Source organism: Naegleria gruberi (assembly GCF_000004985.1).
Source record: "Naegleria gruberi genomic scaffold NAEGRscaffold_53, whole genome shotgun sequence".
NCBI lineage: Eukaryota > Heterolobosea > Eutetramitea > Acrasida > Naegleriidae > Naegleria > Naegleria gruberi.
Genome location: NW_003163274.1, coordinates 189,333 through 212,787, shown reverse-complemented (window position 1 = coordinate 212,787; position 23,455 = coordinate 189,333). Strand labels below are relative to the sequence as shown.

At 34.4% G+C, this 23,455-nt stretch overlaps 10 protein-coding genes and 1 non-coding gene across 11 annotated transcripts; 4 read left to right on the top strand and 7 right to left on the bottom strand.

The window, feature by feature from the left end:
* Nucleotides 1–2,839, bottom strand: NAEGRDRAFT_59209 (the record flags this gene model as incomplete). Its single annotated transcript, XM_002672429.1, has 1 exon — nucleotides 1–2,839. One exon carries the CDS (start codon nucleotides 2,837–2,839, stop codon nucleotides 173–175), a length of 2,667 nt encoding a protein of 888 aa, XP_002672475.1. The 3' UTR covers nucleotides 1–172.
* A 700-nt stretch (nucleotides 2,840–3,539) lies between these two features.
* On the top strand, nucleotides 3,540–4,563 carry NAEGRDRAFT_59208 (uncharacterized protein). The gene is made up of 2 exons (XM_002672492.1): nucleotides 3,540–4,100; nucleotides 4,148–4,563. Exons 1-2 carry the CDS (start codon nucleotides 3,565–3,567, stop codon nucleotides 4,539–4,541), a joined length of 930 nt encoding a protein of 309 aa, XP_002672538.1. The 5' UTR covers nucleotides 3,540–3,564; the 3' UTR covers nucleotides 4,542–4,563.
* NAEGRDRAFT_72454 (uncharacterized protein) lies at nucleotides 4,564–6,171 on the bottom strand (the record flags this gene model as incomplete). The annotated part of the gene is made up of 3 exons (XM_002672428.1): nucleotides 4,564–4,745; nucleotides 4,800–5,734; nucleotides 5,783–6,171. The coding sequence occupies 3 exons, from the start codon at nucleotides 6,169–6,171 to the stop codon at nucleotides 4,564–4,566; spliced, it is 1,506 nt and encodes a 501-aa protein (XP_002672474.1).
* A 144-nt stretch (nucleotides 6,172–6,315) lies between these two features.
* NAEGRDRAFT_52217 (uncharacterized protein) lies at nucleotides 6,316–8,760 on the bottom strand (the record flags this gene model as incomplete). Its single annotated transcript, XM_002672427.1, has 1 exon — nucleotides 6,316–8,760. The coding sequence occupies one exon, from the start codon at nucleotides 8,758–8,760 to the stop codon at nucleotides 6,316–6,318; it is 2,445 nt and encodes an 814-aa protein (XP_002672473.1).
* Nucleotides 8,761–8,908: 148 nt separating this feature from the next.
* NAEGRDRAFT_t584 lies at nucleotides 8,909–8,992 on the top strand. The gene has a single exon. It is a non-coding gene; the product is annotated as a tRNA-Tyr (tRNA).
* A 569-nt stretch (nucleotides 8,993–9,561) lies between these two features.
* NAEGRDRAFT_81204 (uncharacterized protein) lies at nucleotides 9,562–10,875 on the bottom strand. Its single transcript, XM_002672426.1, has one exon. The coding sequence runs from the start codon at nucleotides 10,798–10,800 to the stop codon at nucleotides 9,634–9,636; it is 1,167 nt and encodes a 388-aa protein (XP_002672472.1). The 5' UTR covers nucleotides 10,801–10,875; the 3' UTR covers nucleotides 9,562–9,633.
* Nucleotides 10,876–11,645: 770 nt separating this feature from the next.
* On the bottom strand, nucleotides 11,646–12,761 carry NAEGRDRAFT_60866 (uncharacterized protein; the record flags this gene model as incomplete). Its single annotated transcript, XM_002672425.1, has 1 exon — nucleotides 11,646–12,761. The coding sequence occupies one exon, from the start codon at nucleotides 12,759–12,761 to the stop codon at nucleotides 11,646–11,648; it is 1,116 nt and encodes a 371-aa protein (XP_002672471.1).
* Nucleotides 12,762–13,818: 1,057 nt separating this feature from the next.
* NAEGRDRAFT_81203 (uncharacterized protein) lies at nucleotides 13,819–15,435 on the top strand (the record flags this gene model as incomplete). The annotated part of the gene is made up of 1 exon (XM_002672491.1): nucleotides 13,819–15,435. The coding sequence occupies one exon, from the start codon at nucleotides 13,819–13,821 to the stop codon at nucleotides 15,133–15,135; it is 1,317 nt and encodes a 438-aa protein (XP_002672537.1). The 3' UTR covers nucleotides 15,136–15,435.
* A 230-nt stretch (nucleotides 15,436–15,665) lies between these two features.
* NAEGRDRAFT_52213 (uncharacterized protein) lies at nucleotides 15,666–17,966 on the bottom strand (the record flags this gene model as incomplete). The annotated part of the gene is made up of 1 exon (XM_002672424.1): nucleotides 15,666–17,966. One exon carries the CDS (start codon nucleotides 17,964–17,966, stop codon nucleotides 15,666–15,668), a length of 2,301 nt encoding a protein of 766 aa, XP_002672470.1.
* Nucleotides 17,967–18,357: 391 nt separating this feature from the next.
* On the top strand, nucleotides 18,358–21,078 carry NAEGRDRAFT_52212 (uncharacterized protein; the record flags this gene model as incomplete). The annotated part of the gene is made up of 1 exon (XM_002672490.1): nucleotides 18,358–21,078. The coding sequence occupies one exon, from the start codon at nucleotides 18,358–18,360 to the stop codon at nucleotides 21,076–21,078; it is 2,721 nt and encodes a 906-aa protein (XP_002672536.1).
* Nucleotides 21,079–22,854: 1,776 nt separating this feature from the next.
* On the bottom strand, nucleotides 22,855–23,382 carry NAEGRDRAFT_72447 (uncharacterized protein; the record flags this gene model as incomplete). Its single annotated transcript, XM_002672423.1, has 1 exon — nucleotides 22,855–23,382. The coding sequence occupies one exon, from the start codon at nucleotides 23,380–23,382 to the stop codon at nucleotides 22,855–22,857; it is 528 nt and encodes a 175-aa protein (XP_002672469.1).
* Between the last annotated feature and the right edge of the window lie 73 nt (nucleotides 23,383–23,455).

Genomic DNA, 23,455 nt, shown 5'->3' with positions numbered 1-23,455 from the left:
TTTTAATGATTATTTAATATTTTATTGCTGATGTTGGTTGTTGATGCTGATGTTTTGAGGCAGGGTCCTGATGTGCCTTGTTTTCATGTTGATTAATTTAAAGTTGTTGTCGCGAGTTATTCTATTTTAAATGATCCTTGGGATTAGATCAATTATCTTTCAATCCCATTGTTTAAATGTTATAATCTTGTCTGAGTTTAAGGGTAATATCTTCTGGGATACTTGTCAAGTAAGAAATCCAAGCTTGATCACCCATTCCTTGCTTGAAACCTTGGAGAATTTGCACAAATTCATTCTTGAGCTCTTGGCTTGGATCAGTGCAGTTTGAAATAGTATCGAGAACGAATGAGAAGTGTTGAACTGCTCCTGAAGGATTAGCCTTAATAGCAGCACACAATCCAGCATAACCATGTTCTCTTTCAATCTTATTAGTAACCTTGCTCAATCCCAAGCACAAATTCTTGCAAATAACTGGTAAATTTGGAGCAACAATTTGTGGACAAACCAATGCAATTCTACCAATGGTAACAGATAAGTTTTCTACAAGGGAGTTGTTGGTAGATGGAGAATTGAGGATTGGAATCATCTTTGGGAAGATTTCTGTGGCGTAGGATGCAATTTCTGGACCAATCTTTACAGTAATTTCACCGAAAGACCAACAAGCATTGTTACACACTGATTGGGCCTTTGGATTAATGTTGGCAATAATAATTGGGAGGAATTGAGGAAGACCATTCTTTAAGTATTCAATACCATTCTTGGCCAAATCACCAATTACACCCAAACCACTTTGTCTGACGTCTGAGAATCTGTCCTTAATACAAATGAACAAGACATCCAATAACTTTGAAGTAGTAAGAATTTGGTTGACATTTGGACCTAATCCTTCAAGAATGCCACCAATGAGGTCAAGAGAACAAATGACAAATTCTCTGTCAGCTTCTTGTGGCCTCTTTTGGTCAATTTCAAAGATAGTTTGAATAATCTTGATACATCTGTGGAAAACTGGTTCAGCAAATGAGTGGAAACCATTTTGGAGAGCAGCTGCTACACCAGTTAAACATTCAAGAAGGGGTAACAAATCCTTATCGTCATCCATCAAATTATTCCATTTAGTAATGAGTGGAGGAATGATAAGTTGAATAAAGATTGGTTTGTTCAAATGAGAGCCTACAGAGTCAGCCAAGGTTCTAATAGCATCGTACAAAATGAAAATATTCTTCTTTTGATAGATTTGGAAAGCACTAGCAATAGTTTCCAAGATTGGCTTCAAGTATGGAATGACAAGTGTCTTGGCATTTTCTTCAAGAGTGGCAAATGCAGAACTGGCAGCCTCTTGAACACACTTGTTGTTATCTAACATTTTAGAGAGGATGGCAGCCAAAACTGGTTCAAAGTACTTGTCCAATGGTTGTTCAACAATCCATCTGGCATATCTACTCAAAGACCAACAAGTAATATTTCTTACCAATGGCTTTTCGTCATTAATAACAGCAAGAAGATATGGGATCAACTTTGGAAGATGTTGCAACATTCCAGTCATGCATCCATCAGAAACAGCACCCAAAGCCAAAATTGCACTTTCTCTAACTGGCCATGGAACTTCACCATTCATCTTTTGTTCAATTTGAGGTAACAAATATGGAAGAATTGAGGATCCAAAAACGTTAGATAACAAATCCAATGAAGTAGCACTGCATTTTCTCAAAGACCAATCACTATCACCACCAAAATCGTCTTCATCAAAATCTTCATAGTCTTCATCATCTTCGTCGTCGTATTCTTCTTCGAGAGAGTCTTTTGGTTTGATGTGGTAAACAGATGGGTTAATATCAGAATCTCTGTCTGGTCTTTCAGAATCGTGTAAAAGTGAAGCTTGTTCAAATTCAGAATATTGCATCTTACTCAATAAAACTGGAACAAGTTGAGGGAGATGGTTTTGGAGAATTGGATAGAATGGTTGACATGGATTCTTTGGATCAAGACTGAGTAAAACAGTCCAAAATTCGCAAGCTTCCAATGACAAGGTTTCATCATCAGAGGCTGTACAGTGAATCATATATTCAATAACAGTAGAAATGGCTTGTTTCAAATAGTGAGGAATGTCCAAAAGCAAGACAAATGCACGGCAAGCATATTTACGAAGAGTTACGGAATTATCATTGGCAATATTGAAAAGAGATCTCAAGTAAGCATCCATATTATCAGTAATGGCAGTAGGAACTGGATCCAATTGGAAGAATTGGAGGATTGAGCTGAGAGCATTCTTTCTAATACCTTCATTTGGATATTCCATGAATTTAATCAAAACTGGAATAAGAACAGTGAGCTGTTGTGCGTAATCGCCCTCAAATTGAGCATAGTTATCTTCACAAACTTTCGATAAACAAGCCATTGTACCATCGACAAGTTGTTGATTATTACTATTACCAAGAAGAGTCAAAAGTTGTGAAATACATTGTGGCCAAGCTTCAATTTGGTCCCAAAAAAAGATGAAAGCAATAAGAGTTCCGGCTGTTGATCTAATGAAAGGAATATCATCACCAAGAGCTTCCAATAACAATAATCTCAAGTGTTCCTTTTCAATATCAGTGAGAGAAACCAACTTTTGTTTCAAGTTAGCTTTCAAAATAAGACCAGCTGCTTGTCTGTCAGCTGGATCAACTTCTTTACATTTAGAGAAGATGTGTACCAAATAATTGTTGAAATCGTGAACATTATCGTTGAATTGTTGTAACTTCAGAGTACATTCCTTTTGAATTTGTGTACTTCCCTTCCTACTGTTAATAAGAAGTTCCATGACTTGTTGAAGTCCTTGCTCGTTTGGAACCCAACTCATGATGAATTTATATGTTGTTATTTAAATAATAATAATATTATAATTATAATTCGTTGTTCCGGTAATTAATTTTAAAATATGATGAACAATAATCAAGCGTTTTATGAGAACCAATATTATACTTTTTGATGTTCTTCTTCTGTCCTCTCTTGTTGTGGTTTTATCCTTCAGTGATGAGCTGATGATCCTTGTTCAACAAAATTTTTTTTAATTCAAAATTTTTGATTCTCTTTTTTCCAAGCCTCTGAAATTTGGTTTACTACGAAGTTCTCGTGGAGAGAATTATAATCAGGTGTTTGATTTTGAGAGACAAGAAAGAATCCATATAAAATGTTATTATTTGAGAGATGGTGTAACCGTATGGATGGATAGAATGGTATATTTGAAAATGTTGAGTAATGAATCAGATTTTCAAAAAAAGAACAAGATTGAATAGGACAATTTTCAAATAAAACCAAAGATAATATTGAGCAAAAATTGAAAAACAACCTCAACTATGAATCAAATTTTCATATCACTGTAAAAAACACGAAAATATTCTAAGACATTAGAAATTCAAAGATGTCTCTTCTTCTTAAAGACACGTCTTTGATGAAAAAGTGTCAAATATGTTTTAATTGTCTTGGCGCTCATTATTTAATTTCCGTTTTGGACTCTAAAAATAAAAAATTCCTAAGCTTTATATAAAATCATCGTTGTAAAAAAATCAAAAAACGCAAAACACAATGTCTGCCGAAGAATTAGAACAAACCAGCTTTACTGCTCTTGATGATGATGAAAAGGTTGAAGAAACCACAACACCAGTTACTACTACACCAGAAGTTCCTGCAACAATCACACCAGTTGTTGAAACTGTTGCTGATGTAGTTGAAGAAAAACCAAAGGCTGTTGTTACACCAGTTGTTGCCTCTACTTCTCCAACAACAACAACAACTTCTACTCCAAAGGTTGCTGCCACCACAACACCAACATCAACTCTTACTGCCACTCCTGTTAAAAGATCTAGCAAGGGACAACCACTTCCTTTCAGTATTAATCCAACCGATCAAACTCCAGTTGAACAATTAAGTTTGGCTGATATTCTCATGTGGAGAAATATCTTTGTCACTGTCCCAGTCTTCCTTGCTATTCAAGCTCTTTTCCTCCTTCTCTGCAAATATGAATTCACACTTGTCAACCTCATTGGCAAGGTTGTCTTTATTCAAGTTCTCATTTCTGTTGGTTACATGGTTGTCTTTAAAATTATTCAAAACAATCCAAAGTAAGTTTTATTTTTGAGCCAATTCATATATTAACATATTTTAATAGTCATACTTTCCCATTCCAAAATGTTGAAATTAGTCAAGAACTCGTCAATAAGATTGTCACTGGTATCGTTGCAAACGTTAACTCTGGCTTGAAGTATTATCTTGACATTTTGAGCTGTAAGGAATTGGGTAAGACCCTTGCTTTCGGTGTTGTTGTTCTCATTGTCAGCTGGTTGGGTAAAAAGATGGCCGGTGAAACTTTCTTGTATCTTGCTTTGAATGTCCTCTTCACTCTCCCATTAATTTATGAATGGAAACAAGATGAAATTGACTCTGTTCTCAAGATTGCTTGTGATCAATCTAAGAAGTACATTGATTTGGGTATTTCTAAATTGCCACCTCAAGCTAAGGATATTCTTGCTAAATTAGGTTTGGATGGTAAGAAGAATCAATAAATTATATAGCTCATTATATTATTTACATTTTATTTCTTGGTGAGAGTATTTCGTCTGGTTTCGGTTTCTCGATTATTTCTCTCATTAATTTCGATTTATACTTTTGCCACTCCTGTTGACCTGCAAATACTTTTCTAATTTCCTTCTCTCTTGGATAGGTATCGGCATACTTTTGCATTTTAGTTATGGCATCCTTATTGAAAACTGTTTGGGTTATTGAGGATTCTAGTTATTGAGAACTAATGGATTAACACTTACAATTTGAAAAACTGGTTCTATTGATACAATACAGAATAGTCTCTGTGGTTGTATAAATTGAGGCTAGTCTTGAGCAGTAATTATTTGAAATACTAATGTCAGTTTTTGACTCATTTAGGTTTTCGTTTACACATGCCAAGAGAACTCGCTCTCCAAAATATTCTTTTTGCTTTAATCTTGACAGCTCCACAAATCTAACAAACTCAGTAGTTTTAACACCCACTGTGTCTTGGAATTTAAGTCTCCTTAGAACAGCAACTTCTCCTGATTTGATAAAATACATCATATTTCCGGGTCTTCCTTGTTTGATTATTGTGTGCCTGGATGGTAAATGTTGAACAAAGAATGATTTTGCCAATTCATAAAGCATTGATGGCTTGTAATAACCAAACAATGGTACAACCAAATTCTTCAAAAAGGAAACTCTTGATTTAAGTTCCTTTTCATATTTTGGTTTGATAGCGTTATTGTAAACTTCCGTAGGTATCCTTAATATATCACTTTCCTCATTTGCAACCCATTTCCATAATCCTTCCTTTGAATATTCATCATTACATAAATCACCTCCAAAAGCATCTCCTGAGAAGAAACTACAAATATTCTTGTATGAAAAATTTGATCTTGGTGATGCTGATGTATAATCAGAGTTACTTCTAAAACTGCTACCTCTCTTTCCCACTTTATAAGAGGCAGGATAGGGAGAGGATGTTAACGAAATACTTCCTTTAAGGACCACATAAAAATACTGTGGCTTCTTTGTTGGATAATCCACTTCACATACAACATCATTAACCTTTACAGTTTCCATTGATGCAAACCTAAGGGCTTCCTCCAATTCCTCATTTGAAAACCGAATTGATGGATCAGAAAATACTTTCAATCTCCCTGCTAATGTCAGCAGTAGAGACATGTCATAGGTGGTACGTAGTTCTCCTCTTTTTTTTCAAAATACTAATTAGAAAAGTAAGCTTGGTGACACAAACCTCTTATGTAATGATTTGATGGCATCTTTCCAATCTCTCTTTTCCATCTCCACTTGTTCCAACAAATCAAATGATCCCAATAATTTAGCCATTCCCACCTTAATTCTGTTTGCCTCAGGACTATGGGTAGCTGTTGCTGATTTTGTCGATGTATGACTTGGATTTGAATTATCCGGATTTAAATGAGGAAGAGAAATGAAGGGACTCAAGCTAATATGTCGAGCTTGATCCGTATATTCGTGTGTTCTATAAACACTTGTTGAATTACTACTGGAACTGAGGTTACTTATATTGAGGGAAGCATTCGCCCCTGAATTTGAAGATGTAGCAGCTTGTTTTCTAGAGCGAACTGGTGAAGAAGATGAAAGAGTTGCTGCTACATTTGCCATTTTTTTTTAAAGGTTTTGATATTGCCAAAAAAGCAAAAAACTTACTGTAATTTTTTTGGCGGTAAATTTTTATGAAATAACTGAAATTGATTTCAATTTCAATGAATTGTTATACAGTTATACAGTGTGTTGTTAAGAGAGATATTAAGGGCTTTTTTCAAGTTGGATATTTTGGATAAATGTTTTCCATTCGAGATTTAGCTTTTCAATCTTGTCTAATGTTGAAGATTTCACACTTGGTGGACTTGCTCGAGCCAATCTCAAAATAATTCCTCTTTCGTCCAATTCAATTTTGTTGACAGGGCTAAGGGATAAAAATTCAACTGCCATAAGTTGGAGAATGCATTGATTGTAAAAGTCAATCATATTGTAGCAAGTGTAGACGAAACGCTTTCTATGTCTAGAGTAGGCCTTTCTACTCAAAATTGGTTCTTCCAATTCTGCTAAGAGTGCAGTGACTTCATCAACAAATTGTCCACTGGCCTTTACAATATCTGTGAGTCTGTATATTTTTGTAAATTCTATCGATTGAATATTTCCAACTTTTCCACAAAATGTTAATGGAAGTCTTGGTTTCATTTTGGTTTTCTTAAGGGTAGCAAATGAATTTTGTATCATTTCCAAATCCAAACTTTGTATAGTTTCTGTTTCGGATGGTTCTTCAAGTAAGATGTTAAGTTTGATATTGTGTTGATACAAATCTCTATATACAACTGAATCGTGGCCAATATCTTGCATTCTCTTATTATAGACTTCAATCAAGTTGACTAAATCTGATGATTGCTTGACGATAAATCTCTTTTCTCCTCTTTCTGTATTTGGATACTTTTCAAATAATTTCTTTGTAAATTCATCCTTATATCTAAAATAATAAGCTTTTGAAACTGTATTTTCAACAAATGATTTGAACTTTTCAAGAGTGGTGTCAAACTCTTTGAAAAAGTTCATTTGGGGATGGTAGGTTTGAAAGGTAAAATTATTTCTTAATTCTAAAATCTTATTGGTTAGCTCGTTAGTTGATTGATTTTCTCTATTGAGTGTGGAACAATTGAAAATAATGCACATCACGATGGCGATTACCTGCTCAGACAGATTTTCAATTTCCAAAATTTGATGTGGATCAACAACACCATGACTCAACTTGTCTCTTATTCTTGGGCCATCCTTAAAGAAGAGAATATCAAAGAGGGATAACATGAGGCTATCTCCTATTTCTTCAAATATACGGTTTCTGTTTTCAAATGTCCAAGTGGAGGTCTTATCACCACCATCTGTCAAATTTGATGAAACCTCTGTATAATCAATGCTAGGGTGCATAATTTCATCAAATGTTGTGTAAACTTGGTCAGTCTCTGCTGAGAAGAGCCTTTCAAAATTATTATTCGAGTAGGCAAACATTCTTCTCAAGGCGTGCTCTAAATGTGGGAAGAGAGTGACAAAGCTCAAGAAAATATGCCCATTTCTATAGTATTCGATAGACTTTTTCCAATCTCTCTTACTTCTGTATGGTATAAGGTAGCTCTCATCAATTAAATCAAAACTCTCTTCCAATGCATGTTCTCCATTCTTGATGTAATCAGAAAAGTCTCTTCTCAATGGATTACCAGAATTGACGGGAATATCCAGCATTGTATTGAAAGATCTTCTAACTTGCTTGGAGGAAGCATTCTCTAATACTTGCTTGGTTTCCTCTCTTTTTGAAATGCTAATGATGAGAAGGATCAGGAAAGATGCAAAGCATCTAGGGAAATTTTCAGAATCCAAAAATCCATGCCATAAAACGTTTCTTAAATTCAATCCTTGTAGTGGGCCTGAGAAACATCTGAAAATAAATACAAATTCCTTTCCAAGAGCCTCTTCAATTTCTTCAACCATCAACAGCTCATTAATTTTTAACTCTCTGAAATTTTCGATAATTGAAACCAAATCATTTGGGTTATCTTTTGATTTTTTCGAGACAAGTAATAATAAATCGCCCAATGTTCTCTCCAAAAAGGTAATACCAATTGAAAAACAAGTAAAGTATTCCTTTCTCCAATACAAATCCATTATTAAGTTGAATGTTGAAATTGGACCTTGTGATTTTGGAAGAAAATTGTCACAAGTAAATTCTCCATAAAATTGTCTCAAATCTTGATAAGTTTCATATGAAAACCAATTAAACAGAATTGGATCCAACATTTCAATAATCTTTCTCAAACAAATAGAGCCAAGTCTAACCCTTTCGAATTGATCCTTCTCTTCTCCTTCAAGAATTCTCTTTGGTTTTATAAGATAGCTCAACATGCACTCCCTATCAGTTTCCATTTTACTTTCCAACCATTCATATAATTTCTTTTCATTCATAATTTTTACATCTTCATACAATACGGATTTTATCAAAGATTCTTCATCCGAAAATTTAATAATATCCAAATTATATAACATATTTGACACATTCTGGGAAAGAGGCAATCCTTCTTGTATTTCTAATTCCTTCAATAATTTTGAATTTTCCTCAACGTTTTCTCCTTGCTGAATCTTCTTTCCGAGGTCGATGATCAATTTTTCGACGCAAGGAGATGAACTGGTGCAATCTTGAGCTTGCATTTTTTTCTACATGGTAAAGTTCAAGTCTGCACTTTATAGCACAATGTTCACATTCCACCAAAGCACTCAGTGTTTAGTTGAACTTCTTGTGTTATCAAATTTGCTTATTTTTAGAAGTTTTAAAGGCAAAAATAAACCAATTAATGTACCGATGATAGCTCAGCTGGTAGAGCATGGGACTGTAGTTGTACCTGTTATCCTGTGGTCGGCGGTTCGATTCCGTCTCATCGGAGCTTTTGACCTCTTTTTACCTTAAAAGAACTGGAACATGACCTAGGTCATTAATCCTAAGCAAAACTTACACTCAGTAATACCACTTTTTTCTGGTTATCATTTGCTACTGAGCATCAATAATACAGATTTAATAACAAAATAAATCAAACAAAAATTTATTAATAAATTTAAAAAAATGCAAAGAAATCCCTCCACACAACAACTCCAGCAGCCAAAGCAAGAAGTTGTAAATACAACAAAAGCACAACATCTCGGAAAGGATCTGTTCTCTCTCACAGATTCTAGATATGAAACATTGGATAGAGAAACAACTAGATTAGCTTCACTGATGGAAACACTTGTTGAATCATCACGAGTTATGGATAGTAATACTGCTTCAGTAAATAATAAATATGTAAATAAGACACAAAATGAAAAGGATGAATTACAGTTATCAACAACAGCATCTTCGATGGTTGATGCTTGCCAAAACCTTTTGAGATTAATTTCGGATGTGGAGGCTACCTATTTATTTCATGATTATCAAAGAATTGAAGAAGCACAACAAACAACATTTAAACAAGAAGTGCAAAATAATAATTAAAATTTATTTATCTGAACTCGTTGCTATAACTGGGTGATTATGATCACCAACTTGTTTTAGTGCAACAGATAGTTTGATATATTGGAAAGTACTCTGTGAGTGAAATCAGAGAACTTGCTAAAGAGAGTATCATTTGTTGGAGTAATAACCAGTGGATAGTGGACATATTCCACAACTCCATCTACAGATATTGTTACAAATAAGGTTACAGATTTCTTATCAGAGAAATTGGCTCTGTAGTTGAAAATACCAAATGGAACATCTTGAATAAGAGAGCAGAAATCCTTATGGTTACTTGAATCGAAAATTAAATGCATCTTATCTTGATTTTCCAAGAAGAATTTCTTTAAATATTCTGTTGATTGTGGAGCTGTTTCCTTCTTTGACCAAATATTTCTCCAAGGTGAATGATCCTCATAAACCTTATATTCAAACGAACGACAAAAGTCTGTGTGTTTGAGTTTTAAGTGATCTGATGAGTAGTGCTTTGGGTGAATATTCTTTCTTACAAATGAAAAATCTCCATTAGCAACATGTGAGAGAGATGATTTGAATAAGGTAAATGCCTTTTCTTGAGATTTGTAATGTTCTGTTAATTCATCAACTTGATTATTGTGAGCAATTGGAACGAACACTGAAAAATCAAATAGATTTTTTTGATTTTTTCTCTTGATTGAAACCAGTGTTTCCTTTGAATTCATCATTAATTGACGAGGATTTGAAGGGAATGATTGACATGCAACACTTGCACTTGGTATATCAGAAGAACTGGCATATGCAATGTAATAGGTGACTCCAGATTTGAATGGAGGATTTGAGAATTGTGTAATGGTCAAACCTGGATAAATTGTTGATTCATTATATGGCCACATTGACTTCCCATCCAATAACAAGTATGGATCAAGACTCACATTCAAGCTAGTATAAGTATTACTACATCCATTTCCACCATCACATAAAATTGAAATTGAAAATCCTTGATAAGTTTCATTGGGCGAAAGAGCCAACTCAAAATAAATAGGTTTGCTATGTACAACATTATCCAAGTGATAACTCGATTTAAAGTTGAGAGGAATAAAATCCGGTAAAGCTCTTGTTTTTGAAAGAAGAGGAAGAGATGAAACCACTATTGACATCATTGATAAAACCATCATAAATACCACCAGAGAGAAAACATGTTGTATCTTGTTCGGTTTAGAGTGCTTTCGATATGTAATGATCATTGTGATGATTTTCCAAATAATTTGATATTTATAGTACAAGAGAAAATCAGCACCGACAAAGACGCAAGATATTGTTGTTGATTTTTTTAAAAAGGCTACGGAAAAGAGAAGGAGATGAAAGTCCTTCAAAGAGGCACATTACGAGGTAACCTTCATTCATTGATTAGAATGAAGATTGAATACAATTGAAGATGAGATCTTTATTTGTTGGTGGATGAATCTGTGGAAGAGTCCTTTCCTTGTTGTTCATCAGGGACTTGGTGCTTGTTAATATTTGTGTGATGTGATAATACTTACTACCGGCTTGTTCCATGAGATCTGAAATACTCTTTTCCAAGTCATCGATTCTTGTTCCCATTTCATCGACTAGTTATTATTATTTAGTTTAATTAATATTCAACAATAATTTAAACATACTCCTCTTTATAATGGTATCAGACATATCTTGGAATCTTTTTTGCTATTTATCATTTATCCAGTAATTATTTTCCAAATCATAACAATCCAAAATAATAGTTTGATGAATCATTGATAATACAATCCACACAAAATTAATTTTCCGAAAAAACAAAATCCGTTAATTATTATTACTCTATCATCACAAATTTTCTAGATCTTCTTACCATTTGGTGGAGCAAATTTTGGACAAAGACAGTTAATTCTTGAGTTCCTTGTGGTGGACCTTGATCAGACATTTTTACTTTTTTTTAATTATTATTTGGCGCCAAATGGATTTACATTTAATCTTCAGGTTTCAATTAGTACCATAAATTAGGATAGTATTGAAGTTCTGTAATTTCAAAGTGCTTGTGCATGTTATTAAAATAAATAATTTATTATACAATTTAATTGTTCAAATTGGCAATACCTTGAACTTCCTTAGCTTGCTTCTTAGCATTTCTTTCTTCATATCTCTTAGCATTATCAATAATTCTGTTAATAATATTTGTTGTGGTCAATTCTTTACATGGTGATTCAATTTGATGATAAATACCAAGCTTCTTTGGCAATTCATATGGATCAACCTTAACTTCAGGTTCCAAAACAGTTCCAGAAACTACAATATTAATCTTCATAACATCAACCAAATCTTGTGTGACAATGAATGGAGCTCCAATAATGACATCATCAACATATCTACAAGACAATACACTCAATAATCTTTCATGAATATTCATAATTGGGTGATGTGGGCCCTTAAATTGTGAAATGACCTTATCTTCATGCAAACCAACAATGAGGTAATCACCAAGCTTTTTAGCAGCCTTCAAAAATTCAATGTGACCAGTGTGGAACATATCAAAAGCACCATCAACATAGACAATCTTGGCACCTGGTGGAGGTGGAGAAGTCTTGGCAGCAAATTGATTAATTTGGTTAACTGATGGATAATGTTGTCTAGTACGAGTGTATGGAGAAATGCAAGTTTGATCAACTTCACTTTGTGGCTTTAATTCTTCAATGCCACTTGGGTCAATTCCTTGAGCAACTAATTCTCTATATTTTGAAAGTTTTAACATTCTTCCGATAATATCAGTTGTACTAACACCTTCAGTTCTTGGTACAATCATCATCAAACCAGCTTGTCTAATAGCCTTGTATGAATCTTCTCCATTTTCATCAAAGGAAATGTCATCACCATGGACACAATAATCAACATTATACTTTTTTAACATTTCAAGATCGGTTACGTATGGAGCATCTTCAATAACACCATCAACCCATTTACAACTTCTAACGTGTTCATAACGTTCATTAGCCTTCATAATAGTTGGACCTTTGTGTCTCAAAATTTCTTCATCGGAGTGAACACCAACAAGAAGTTTAACATTTGGGAATAAATTATAAGCTTGTCTAATAACATTGGCATGACCAAAGTGCATCATATCAAAACAACCATCCAACCATATTGTCTTGGTTGTGTTTTCTTGTGATGATGGAGTATTCTCTTGTTGGGACATTTTTTGTGCTTTTGAGAAGGAGCGATAAATAACAAATTATTCCCACTGTCTTCTTGTGATGAAGATATTGTGCTGTTCACAACAATACGAAGACATCTTTGATGAGGAGTAGGAAAGTAAATATGTGCCACGACGACATGAAGCTTCAATTATTATAAAGATAAATTTCCGTTTCCATTTTGCAAGGTATTAGGTTAATATTCATCTACAGCTCCTGATTAATTGGAGTAAGGAAGTTTGAAAGGGTTGTTTTCAATTTTTGCAAAGGTTGAGGCAGTTGACTATATGAATGTTGTTAAAGATAGCAATCTCACTATTGGATGACATCTTCATACATGATACAAGTTCTAAAACTTCTCTTTAAACAAAAGTTGTTTAAAATTCCAACTCATTGAGGATAGGTTTTGCCTTCACCTTAAAGATGTTAGGAGTTGAATTGAGAGCAGTTGTAGATACAGACAGTTTTCAGGAGTGATCTTTGTGAAAAATCTTAAATATTTTGTTGGATCAGAAGGTGGTTTTTCAAGGAAATATGTAATGTTCAATCAGATGAGACCGAGAGCAGAATCTCATTGATCACTATTGATGAATAGAGTAATCTTGCTGTATGAAAAAAGCTATTGTTTGAAATGATGGAAGATTATACCTGGGTGGTTTTGTCATTCACAAACTCTCTCTGTTGTGCTTATCAATAGGAGTGTGTGACTGTTTCTGTTGATTCTCGTTTTGGGATGCCATTCAGCATTTCCTCATTGTTACCATTTATCTCGATATGGTCAATGCAAATTATTGAATAATACTATCAAAAAACACCTTCAGGATACTAAATAGTAAGAATTGTAACTAATCATCAAGGCATTAACAAGTATTTATGGCCTTTTATCGCTAGTCATCAATTTTAGGAAGTGTTATTATCTACTACTTTGGGTTGACATGGTCACACCAAATTTTCTCATTCTTGTTCGTTGGTCAAAACTGAAGTGTGAAAGACAATTCAGAAAAAAACAAAAGAATGAGTTTAAATCATCACAGTAAGTGTTTTATTATTAATCTTTAAATGTCCTATTACAACGTTAATGATTCGTTCCTTTGGTTTCTAAAATGGTTTCGTCCAAATTTTGTAGGTTCTCTTGAAGAGAGTTTGAAAGAATTGAAGAAGAAACTATCAACAGGGAACTCACAGACAGCTGCATGGAAGAAAGTAATTGGCATTATTTTCTCACTCTCAACTGAGGACGAAACTGCAGAAGAATTATTAGAAATGGGAGGTATTTCCACATTGTTAGAGTTGCTACATGATAGTTTGGATCCAAGAATATGTGGCATTCTATTGAACGTTTCTAATAATGATGAATGTAGAGAAGAAATAGTTGCACAGGGTGGTGTTTCAGAAGTTTGTCGTTTATTGAAGAAGAAAGTAGACGAAACTTTAGCAGTTGAGTATGCAACTGGTGCCTTACTCAATCTTGTTCAGGATGAAAAGAGCAGAGAAGATTTTATCAAGTATTCAAACATCTTCAAGATTCTTGGTCAAGCACTTGAAAACGATCTTTCTACAGAAGCTCAAACTAATTCAATTAGTCTCATTTCCAATCTCATTATGGATCGAGCTGAATCCATCAGAGACAATGAAGAAATGTTCAGTGCCATAGCTTGTGGTCTCAACTCTCTCCATTCTAATATCGTTTCGCTCTCATTGAATTGTGTTTGGAATATTTGTGTGGAAAGAGATGAAGAAATTACTCGAAAACTCATGAATGCAAATATTTTACCAGCGCTTGGAGAAGCGCTGTCAAGTTTGGAAGGTGAAGATGCTGGAAATTGTCTTGTATGCATGTCAATGGTTATGGAGCATGTTGATGAGTTGACTGATGACCTTAAGGAATGTATCGAAGAAATGATCGAGTTGGTAAATTGTGAAGATTTAAAGAAGGCAACTGGTGCATCGACAGCAGTTTGGAACATTTCACAAAATGATTATTTGGCTTCATGCATTTCTAACAAAACTCTTTCTTCTCTCTCCAAATTACTTGAAAGCGTATTGAAGGAAAAAGACATAAAGAGCGTGGAAAAGGTTCTTTCATGTCTGGTTACCTTACTCACTAAAGAAGAAAGTATGGTTGAATACTTTGTCAATGACAGAAATGGACTCATTCAGGTGTATAAACTCCTTGAAACGGAGATTCTATCAATTCCAATTTATCAAGAAGAAAGCACCTACAGAAAGTGCTTGGATTTTTCAATCATGATCTCATGTATCTGTTCTGAAATTAAGGAAGGAGAGAAGGCACTCCTTGAGATTGGTATTGTAACAGAATTGCTTGATTTGATCACTCTGAAGCAGGTGTCAACATCAAATCCAAAGAATATCTGACAGCATGCCTGTACAATATTTCGCTCAACATGAATGCACAAAATTTAATACTCAAAATGGATGCTATTCCCTCACTAATGCCTCTAGCACAGCATTCAAACAAGAGAGTTTCTAAAAATGCTACTGCACTACTCACTAATCTAACAAAGAATGATGAATGCAAAAACGAAATCAAAGAGAGAGAAAATCCAAGCTCTTTAATTAACACTCAAAATACTAAACATAGATCCCTATAATGTAAATAAAGCTCTAACTATTTATTCAAAAAATGACTGTGAATAAGATAGAGAGCTCATGTTTACAATGTTTTCATTCTCCTTGTTTAGAGACTTGTAAGTTGGCAATCTGGCAAGGTGTAACTTGTGATATTCTTCTCTTATCGTGTCTAATTGCTTATAAATATCACACATGTCATTCTTGATATTCTTTGAAAAGTCGAGCTCAAAGAATTCATGGCGGAGTAGTTCAGAAGCTTTAGGCCTCTGTTCAGGGGTTCTGTATTTGGTTAGGATAAATTGACAGAAAATTACTTACAGAGAAAGGCATTTCGTTATTAAATCTCTCAATTGAGGAGATATGTAAGACGGAATGTTTTCATAAATTAAATGCGTATTGTTAATCATAAATTCTACATATTGATATTCTGTGGTAAGATTGGCTGGATATAAAGAGAACCAAATATTTCTTCCTATTAACATTTCGAGAATGGTCATTCCCAAACTCCAAATGTCTGGCATATGGCTTCTCTTATAACAAGTTTCTCCTCTCAATTGTTCAATACTAAGGAAAGGTATTGTTCCCGTCATTGCTTTAGTCTTGGTGAGGGATCCATCTTGTCTTGATTTATCTAAGTGGCTATTTTTACAAATTAATTTGGCTTCTCCAAAGTCAGCCAATTTGATGATTTCTGCATTCTTGAGTAAGATGTTCTCACTTTTGAGATCTCTGTGATAGATTGGCTCGTCCCTATCCTCATGAAGGTATTTCAGTGCAACCAAAATTTGTTTCAAGTATAACTGGACTACAGCTTCTGATAATCCTTTGTTCATTCTCTTGAGAACTTGTTTCAAGGAACCACCACTAAGGAACTCCATCAAAATGAAGCAAAAGTCATTTGAAAATTCAACTCCTTTAAAACGAACAATATTTTCATGATTCAAGCTCTTCATAATAGTTGTTTCCTTTTCAATCTTTTGCTTGACTTGACTCTCTGCTGAGTAAAGGATCTTCTTGACAGCCATCATTTCATTAGCATTCGAATCAAAACAAAGCATAACATTACCGAAGCTGCCAACACCTAATGTCTTGATAATAATCCAACCTTTAGAAATTTCAAACGTGTCTCGGAATGGAGATTTTGGACTGTCAGTACCTGCTGATGAATCTGATCTAGATATTGAAGATGGTTCGCTCTTTTCCTCTGTAATGCTTACTTTAACCTTAGCACCTTGAAGTTCCTTTATGTTATCAACCTCTAGCCACTGTTTATACTCCCTGTCAAAGTAGCTCAAACCAATCTTTTGCTTTCGATCAATCTGGAACTTTTCTTTGATTTTTCTTTCAATGGCATGCAGTGTCGCAATAGAGTTTGAGCCAGCAACAAACTCCACTTTCTTTTTTCTTTCATTGAATTCAGCTACGAATGAACTAATGAGGGAAGATGAAGATCTGAGCGAAGATGCTGGAGGTTCTTTAAGCAATGTTGGAGAGGTATCACTCTTCTGTAATTGCTTTCGTGGACCAGCCTTAAGTTTGGTTAATCTCTCTGGTGGGGTTGATTGCTTTGTGGATTTGGAAGTAGTTGCTGATGATATCACAAACGAAATGCTCTTTCTCTTAAGATAAGCGTGAGTCGTTTGAGTTTTTTCAGAGTTGGTGTTTTTCACGTTGGTTACAACTTTTTTCAAGTTAGTCGCTGTATTAGCAGGTGCTGCTGGAGGGGAGGTATTTAAGGAAGAAGGGGAAACAGATCTTGTTTTTGAAGGTACTAATAGCAGAGACTCTTCACTTTCTGAAGAGTTGGAGGGAGAATCATTTTTTGACTTCTTTTGAGTATTTTTGAAAATTTGAGAGATCTTTGAGGAAATATTGCTGTAAAGCTTTTTTGGAGGAGGTGGTGGAGGTGGTAGAACATCAGTTGTCACATTCTTTGAGGTAGGAAGGAAAGGAGGTCTTGTATCATTATTCTTTTTCTTTTCTGTCTTTTTTGTTATAAGCTGTTGCTGATGGTTGTGTTTTTGGAGAAGAGGTCTTTTAGGGTCATCAAATTTCATAGTTCCTTTTTCATTGTTGGTTGGCAAGGATTTAATGGAAGAGATAGATCGTATTGAGGAAATGGATGAGGATGTTGAATTGAGGAAATCACTGTCTGTATACTCAGTCATTACTTCCACCATATCCAAGTACTTTGCTTCTTCTTCCTCACTTGCAAATTTGAAAGATGAATTAAAGACATTCTCTTTCTGGGATTTTAATAGGAGAGGCATTTTGACTTCCTTGTTCTCTGGTGGTAATGGTTCCTCAAAGATCGGAGCATCCTCAAACTGATTATATGCTAAAATAGGTGACGCATGGGTTGATGATGTTGTTGATTCGGTATAAGGAGCCAGAAATTGATTATAGACATCCTCTTTCGATTTTAAATAACTTTTGTGTTCTTGAATAGTTTCATTATCGAAAATCCTGGCAATATAGGGAAGGATATTTGGTGATTGATCCAGAGACTCTGATGAACATGACGGAGGGAAAAGAGTAGTTTGTTGATGAAGACTCTTTTTATCTAAGGCAGCTTGTAACCCCTTTTCATCTTGAATGGATTTATTATTCAGCATTCAGACTGATATTGTTGACACTGATGAAGCCAATACTAATTCTTGTTGAGCATCAAATGTGAACACAATAATAATATTCAAAAGATACTAGATATAATACAAGAAGAATGTTTTCTATTCTACTATCAACCTTCTTCGGTTATTTTTTTTTAAAAAGAATTAAGGAAAAATTGGCGCCAACACTGACTGATATTGAGTGTGTTACACACTTTCTTACCGGTTAAGAAGAGATAATTACCTTGAGAAATTAACTCTCCACTAGAGGCTCATGAACAAAGATCAGAGCTCAATCCTTTCCCTTTCCGTTCCTCAAAAGATGATCCAGATTTTTTCAAAGTAAAAAATGTACTCCTCACCACAGGGTGCATCTTCATCATCAATGCGTTCGACAATGAGCAATCCAAATCTGACGCACACTAATTCTTCATCTTCTCTTCGTGAGCAGCAAGGGGGCAGTATGGCGTATGATGAGGATGCTATATCGACTACTGGTCCACCTCCATCAGTATCCTTCAGCAGTTCTTCTTCGGTATCTCAAATTCCGATTAGAAAATCCAAAGTATCAATTTGTTCATGTTTGAATAGGAAAAAGAATTCTTCTGCATCAACAAGAGAGGGATTTGTCAGGAAGGGAAGTTGTTGTGGTAGAAGGTTATTAATGATTTTGGCTGTATCGGGATTTTTATTATTCTTCATGATGTTAATTTTACTTTCAAAACTAAAGCATTCAACAGTGATTGAAAACAAGGCCTTGATCACAACATTAAATCATCAGAGTGGATTATCAAGGAGTTTAGTTAACACTCCTAAAAGTGGTTTGCATGAATGTCAAACTCCTTTAGGAACACCTTTGAAAAACACAAAGATTAGTATATTGGTTACTACAAGTTTAAGGGAGTCTGATTTTAATTATATTAGAAACCAAGCATTTGATAAGAGTGTTTCAATAGAATGGATTGTTTTCAAAACGAAGGGACAAGCTGTAATTCCAACCCATTTGAGATCAGTTCAAAAACAAGTAGTTGAAGTGGAAAATTTAAAGCACGAACTGGAATTACTCACAACAGGATTGAAGAAATCAAGTGGAGATTATATTTTCTTCTTACCACATTCTGTTACAATTCTTCAACCAGAATTAACAAGCTATGAAATATTTGATATCAAGTTGAAATTACTGAAATGCAATACAGATGCAGCAGTGATGGGATCCCTTTCAGTCTATCCAATTGACATTTATACACAATTACCAACCTATAATACTGATGTTAAACGTGAAAGTGATGTATCATTTAACATTTATAGCATGTCTTACAGACTCTCAAAAAGAGATGACAACATACCTGCACCATTCCATCACAAGAGAGGAAGAAACTACTTTGCCCTTCCAAAAACTTCCAAAACTTACCAATACAGTTTTTGTACTGGTTTGGCTGGTTCATTTATTAAGAAATCAGAATTTAAGGAGATAAGACTTGATGATTTTGGTGGAAGAGACCTCAACGAATTACAATTATGCTTGGAATTATTTAAAAAGGAAAAGAAAGTTATATTTAATCATGATGCTACTTATAATGATTTTTCAGTGATTGTACCTTACTCTGTTCCTAAAGTTGAAGCCAAGGAAGAAACATCACAGGATTCTTTTGCATTCTTCAACTCTCTGAAGAATAAGAACAAGAAACAACCAGAAAAAACTGAAGCAGTTAACAAGTTTGAAAAGCCCCCAAAAACAGCTTCCAAGTTTATACCATTCAATTCCTATTCTAAAGGCCAACGTAAAGGTTTCCTTAAAAAGTATAAGGATACTATGAAGGAAGTAATGAATATCAACAGCCAATCAAGACCTAACAACCAAACAAATCTTTCTGTTGTTTGGGATTTTGGTGCTGGAAGTTGCAGTGGGTGGTTTATTGAAACTATGGAGTTTGTGACTGATCTTGATATTGAATCAAGAGTACCTAATTTGAGAATCATCACAGGTAGAGAGGATATGTGTCTAGGTTTAGAAAGCTTCAAATTTGAAGCTATGGATCGTCTCATCTCCAAGACATATGTTAGCCCAATGATTGATATATTTATTTCACACAAACCTCCTGAACGTTATCCAAAACAACATCCTTACAAAGGATTGGTTCATTTGGAAGGTATTCCAAGATATAAGATTGGAAGAAGTATGGCTGAAACTGAAATTTTATCAGAAGTTTGGATTCATAATTTGAAATATGTTGATGAATTGTGGCTTCCAAGTAGTTTTCTTGTTGATCCTCTAATTAATACCTATGGTGTTGACCCAGATAAGATTTTTGTGGTTCCAGAACCTGTTGATATCGAATTTTACAGCCCTAACTATTCAAAATACTTGTCTGTTAGTCAAGTGAAGAAGATTGTTAAACAATTGGATTACAGACCTAACCATTACCATTTCTTCTCTGTGTTCAAGTATGAGGAAAGAAAGGGTCCTGAATACTTGCTCAATGCCTACTTTTCAGAGTTTGCAAAGGTAAAGGATGTAACTCTACATATTCAAACTTACATCTTTATGCATCCTAATGGAAGAGATGAAGAGGTGGTAGAAATGGAAATCGACAAAGTACGTCAAGCTTTCTTGATGAAACATCCTGAGCTGACCAAAGATGATCTTCCATTTGTCAATATTATGTCACATGTTATTCCAACAACTGTCATGCCTCAATTGTACCATCTCATGGATTGCTTTGTCCTTGCCACTCGTGGTGAAGGTTACGGCCTACCATTTGCTGAGGCTATGTCTATGGGTCTTCCAACAATAGGTACAAGATATGGCGGTCAATTAGAATTTATGAATGATAATAATTCATACTTAATAGATATTGAAAAGAGAAAACCTGATCAAGAATTCGTTATACCAAAGGTTAGACACTTGAGGCATTTATTGAGACAAGTTTATGCCAACAGAAAAGAATCTAAAAAGATGGGTAGAAATGCACGTATTTGGGTTGAAAACAATATCAGCCACAATGCCGTTAACCAACAATTGGTGGAACACTTGAAGCGTATTGATAAAAAGTTAAAGAATCAAAGTGAAAAGAAACAAAAACACAAAAGACATGCGCTTCCAAAGGAACAACACTAATTTTTATTACAAAGATTCAAACGAAATTAATTGACTTGGGTCAACACCAATGGCATAAATCTTTCCATTGTTATCAGTCAAATATTTGAATCCATTAACACCATTTGGACTATTCAAGATGTTAGATTTAAATGTCTTGAGAACTCTACCAGTAACGCTATCAACAAGTAAATATTCAGTATCAGTGGTTACAATTTGATTCAAATCTTGATTGTAAGCAACAAATTGCAAGTTCTCCTCATCAACTTTCTTTTCCCACATTTGATGCATGTCAATAGCATTGAATTGGTTTACAGTGAATTTCAAGCTCAATATAAAGTTGGTGGTATAAATTGGTGATCTTTGCAACAATCCACATGAAACAACAGCATTGTATTCTCCACCTTGTTTAGTATTATTGAAGAAACCAATAGCAGGATTACAATAAGCTTGATGGAAAGATCCTCTGATATTTTGAACGAGCAATTTGTTTTGAGTAGAGACTTGCTTATCAATATTGAAGAAGGCAATGTAATCAGTCATCTCCACATCATTAGTGATGGTTGCAACAAGGAATCCATTTGGATCGTTCTTGAACTTACTGATAGAGGCAATGGTACCGTTATGAAGTTTGATTTGTCCAGAGATTTTGCCATTCTCAACATGGATTCTACTGACCAAACTGTCCATGAAGGAAATGTAAATGTACTCAGTGTTGAGTTCTTGTGTCAACAAGTGAATCTTTGATTGGTCTTTCAACTGCAATTTCCAATTTTGGGAAAGAGTTTTACAATCCAATGAAATAACTCCATCGTGTGAGCTAATAACAATGGAATCAAACATTTCAGAGTAAACCATAGCAGTTACCCCTCCCATTGGTAAGAAAGACACTTGACTCTTACCAACTCCAAGAACATTAACCTTAAATAGATATGCCTTATTATCCTTCTCATTATCCAACAAGATGTAATAGTAGTTGTTACTATCAATTACTGAGGAGACATAATGTAAGTTTTCATGGATTTCACCTGCAGAAACATTCACATATTGATAAGCACCATTCAACATGTTGATTTTCAATAAAGCCAACTCTGTGTGATATTGTAAAGCAACGAGAGCTTGATTATTCTTTACATCAACAATGAGGGAATCTAAAATGGTTTGGGTGTAGAGAAAGTTTGGAGCTTGGAATTGGTTGAACCAATTTGCATTATCTGCATGCAAAGGAACATGCATGGATTGGAATTGGTCGTAATTCTTTTGACTCCATTGACAGTGGACGAAACCAAAAACTAAACAAAGAGCAGCAACAAGCAAGATACAAAGTTTCATATTTTTCTTAACAGTTTCTTTTCGCTTTTGCAAGATTTTAAGCGTTTAAATGTTTTTATGAAGGTCCCACTAGAAAACTATTCGATTCCTTAAATGGTAGTCCGTTTCGTTTTACAACCGGAATGTAAAACGCCAAAAAGACTTTAAGGAGTATATTTGAGAAGTAAATGTTTCATTGCCAGTGTAGTGATAATACTTTAAGGAACTATTTCTAATCTAATGTGTCCACAGAATTGGAAACAATTCTTGTTGCATAACTCGCTTTTGTAAACAGCGTCTCTGTTTCAGATATTCCCATTGGTTGGGTATACAAGCTAAACATTTGCATTTCGGCATATTTTCAGTGAAATCTTTGAAGATTTTTTTATTCTACAGTGCACTGTAAATATTTTTGTAAAGTTTAAACTGTGTTATCTTTTACAAAGTGCTACATGAAGAAAAGGATTCTTTTTCCTTCTCCTTAATTTACTTCTTATAGTTTACAATATTAATTTTGATTACTTGTCCAGCAACATTAGACAGTGAATTCCTCAATGGACTTCCCTCCTCAATCATTCTCCTCGAAATGTGTGCAAACAAATTATAATCACCAACTTGTCCCTCTACTCTGCTATCAAGATCCTTTTCACAATGAATCCACGACTTTTCATTTCTGAGCTTTAGTATATAATCAGTCAACCAATCATCGACCTCACCATACGTCGAATTGGTACAAGCAATTCTAGGAATGAAATAGATGGTATTATTATTTTCAGAGAGTAACTTTTTCAAATCATTCATAATGGTAGTATATTCCAATTGATGATTTTCTGGTTTCGTCTTATCCCACACAATCATCATGTGAAATGTTTTTTGAGGATCTTCAAGTTTTATCGATCGTTTCTTTGGCTCTGCTCTGAATGTCATTGTAATTTCAAGAGTTGGAGATTGGCTAGGGGTGGCGTTGTTTATAATAGCAGGTGGGTCAGAAGTAGTTGCGGTGGTGGTCGACATTTGTGTTATTTTTTTTTGTTTTCTTTTCAAGTTTGAGTTTTAACGTAAAATTTAAAGATGAAGAAGTTTATTT

Excerpts from the sequence above, each read along its gene's own strand:
- NAEGRDRAFT_81204 (XM_002672426.1), bottom strand. The coding sequence starts at position 10,800 with ATGATCATTACATATCGAAAGCACTCTAAACCGAACAAGATACAACAT.
- NAEGRDRAFT_59208 (XM_002672492.1), top strand. The coding sequence starts at position 3,565 with ATGTCTGCCGAAGAATTAGAACAAACCAGCTTTACTGCTCTTGATGAT. Across the intron at positions 4,101-4,147 it reads ATTATTCAAAACAATCCAAA|TCATACTTTCCCATTCCAAA; the intron begins GTAAGTTTTATT and ends ATATTTTAATAG.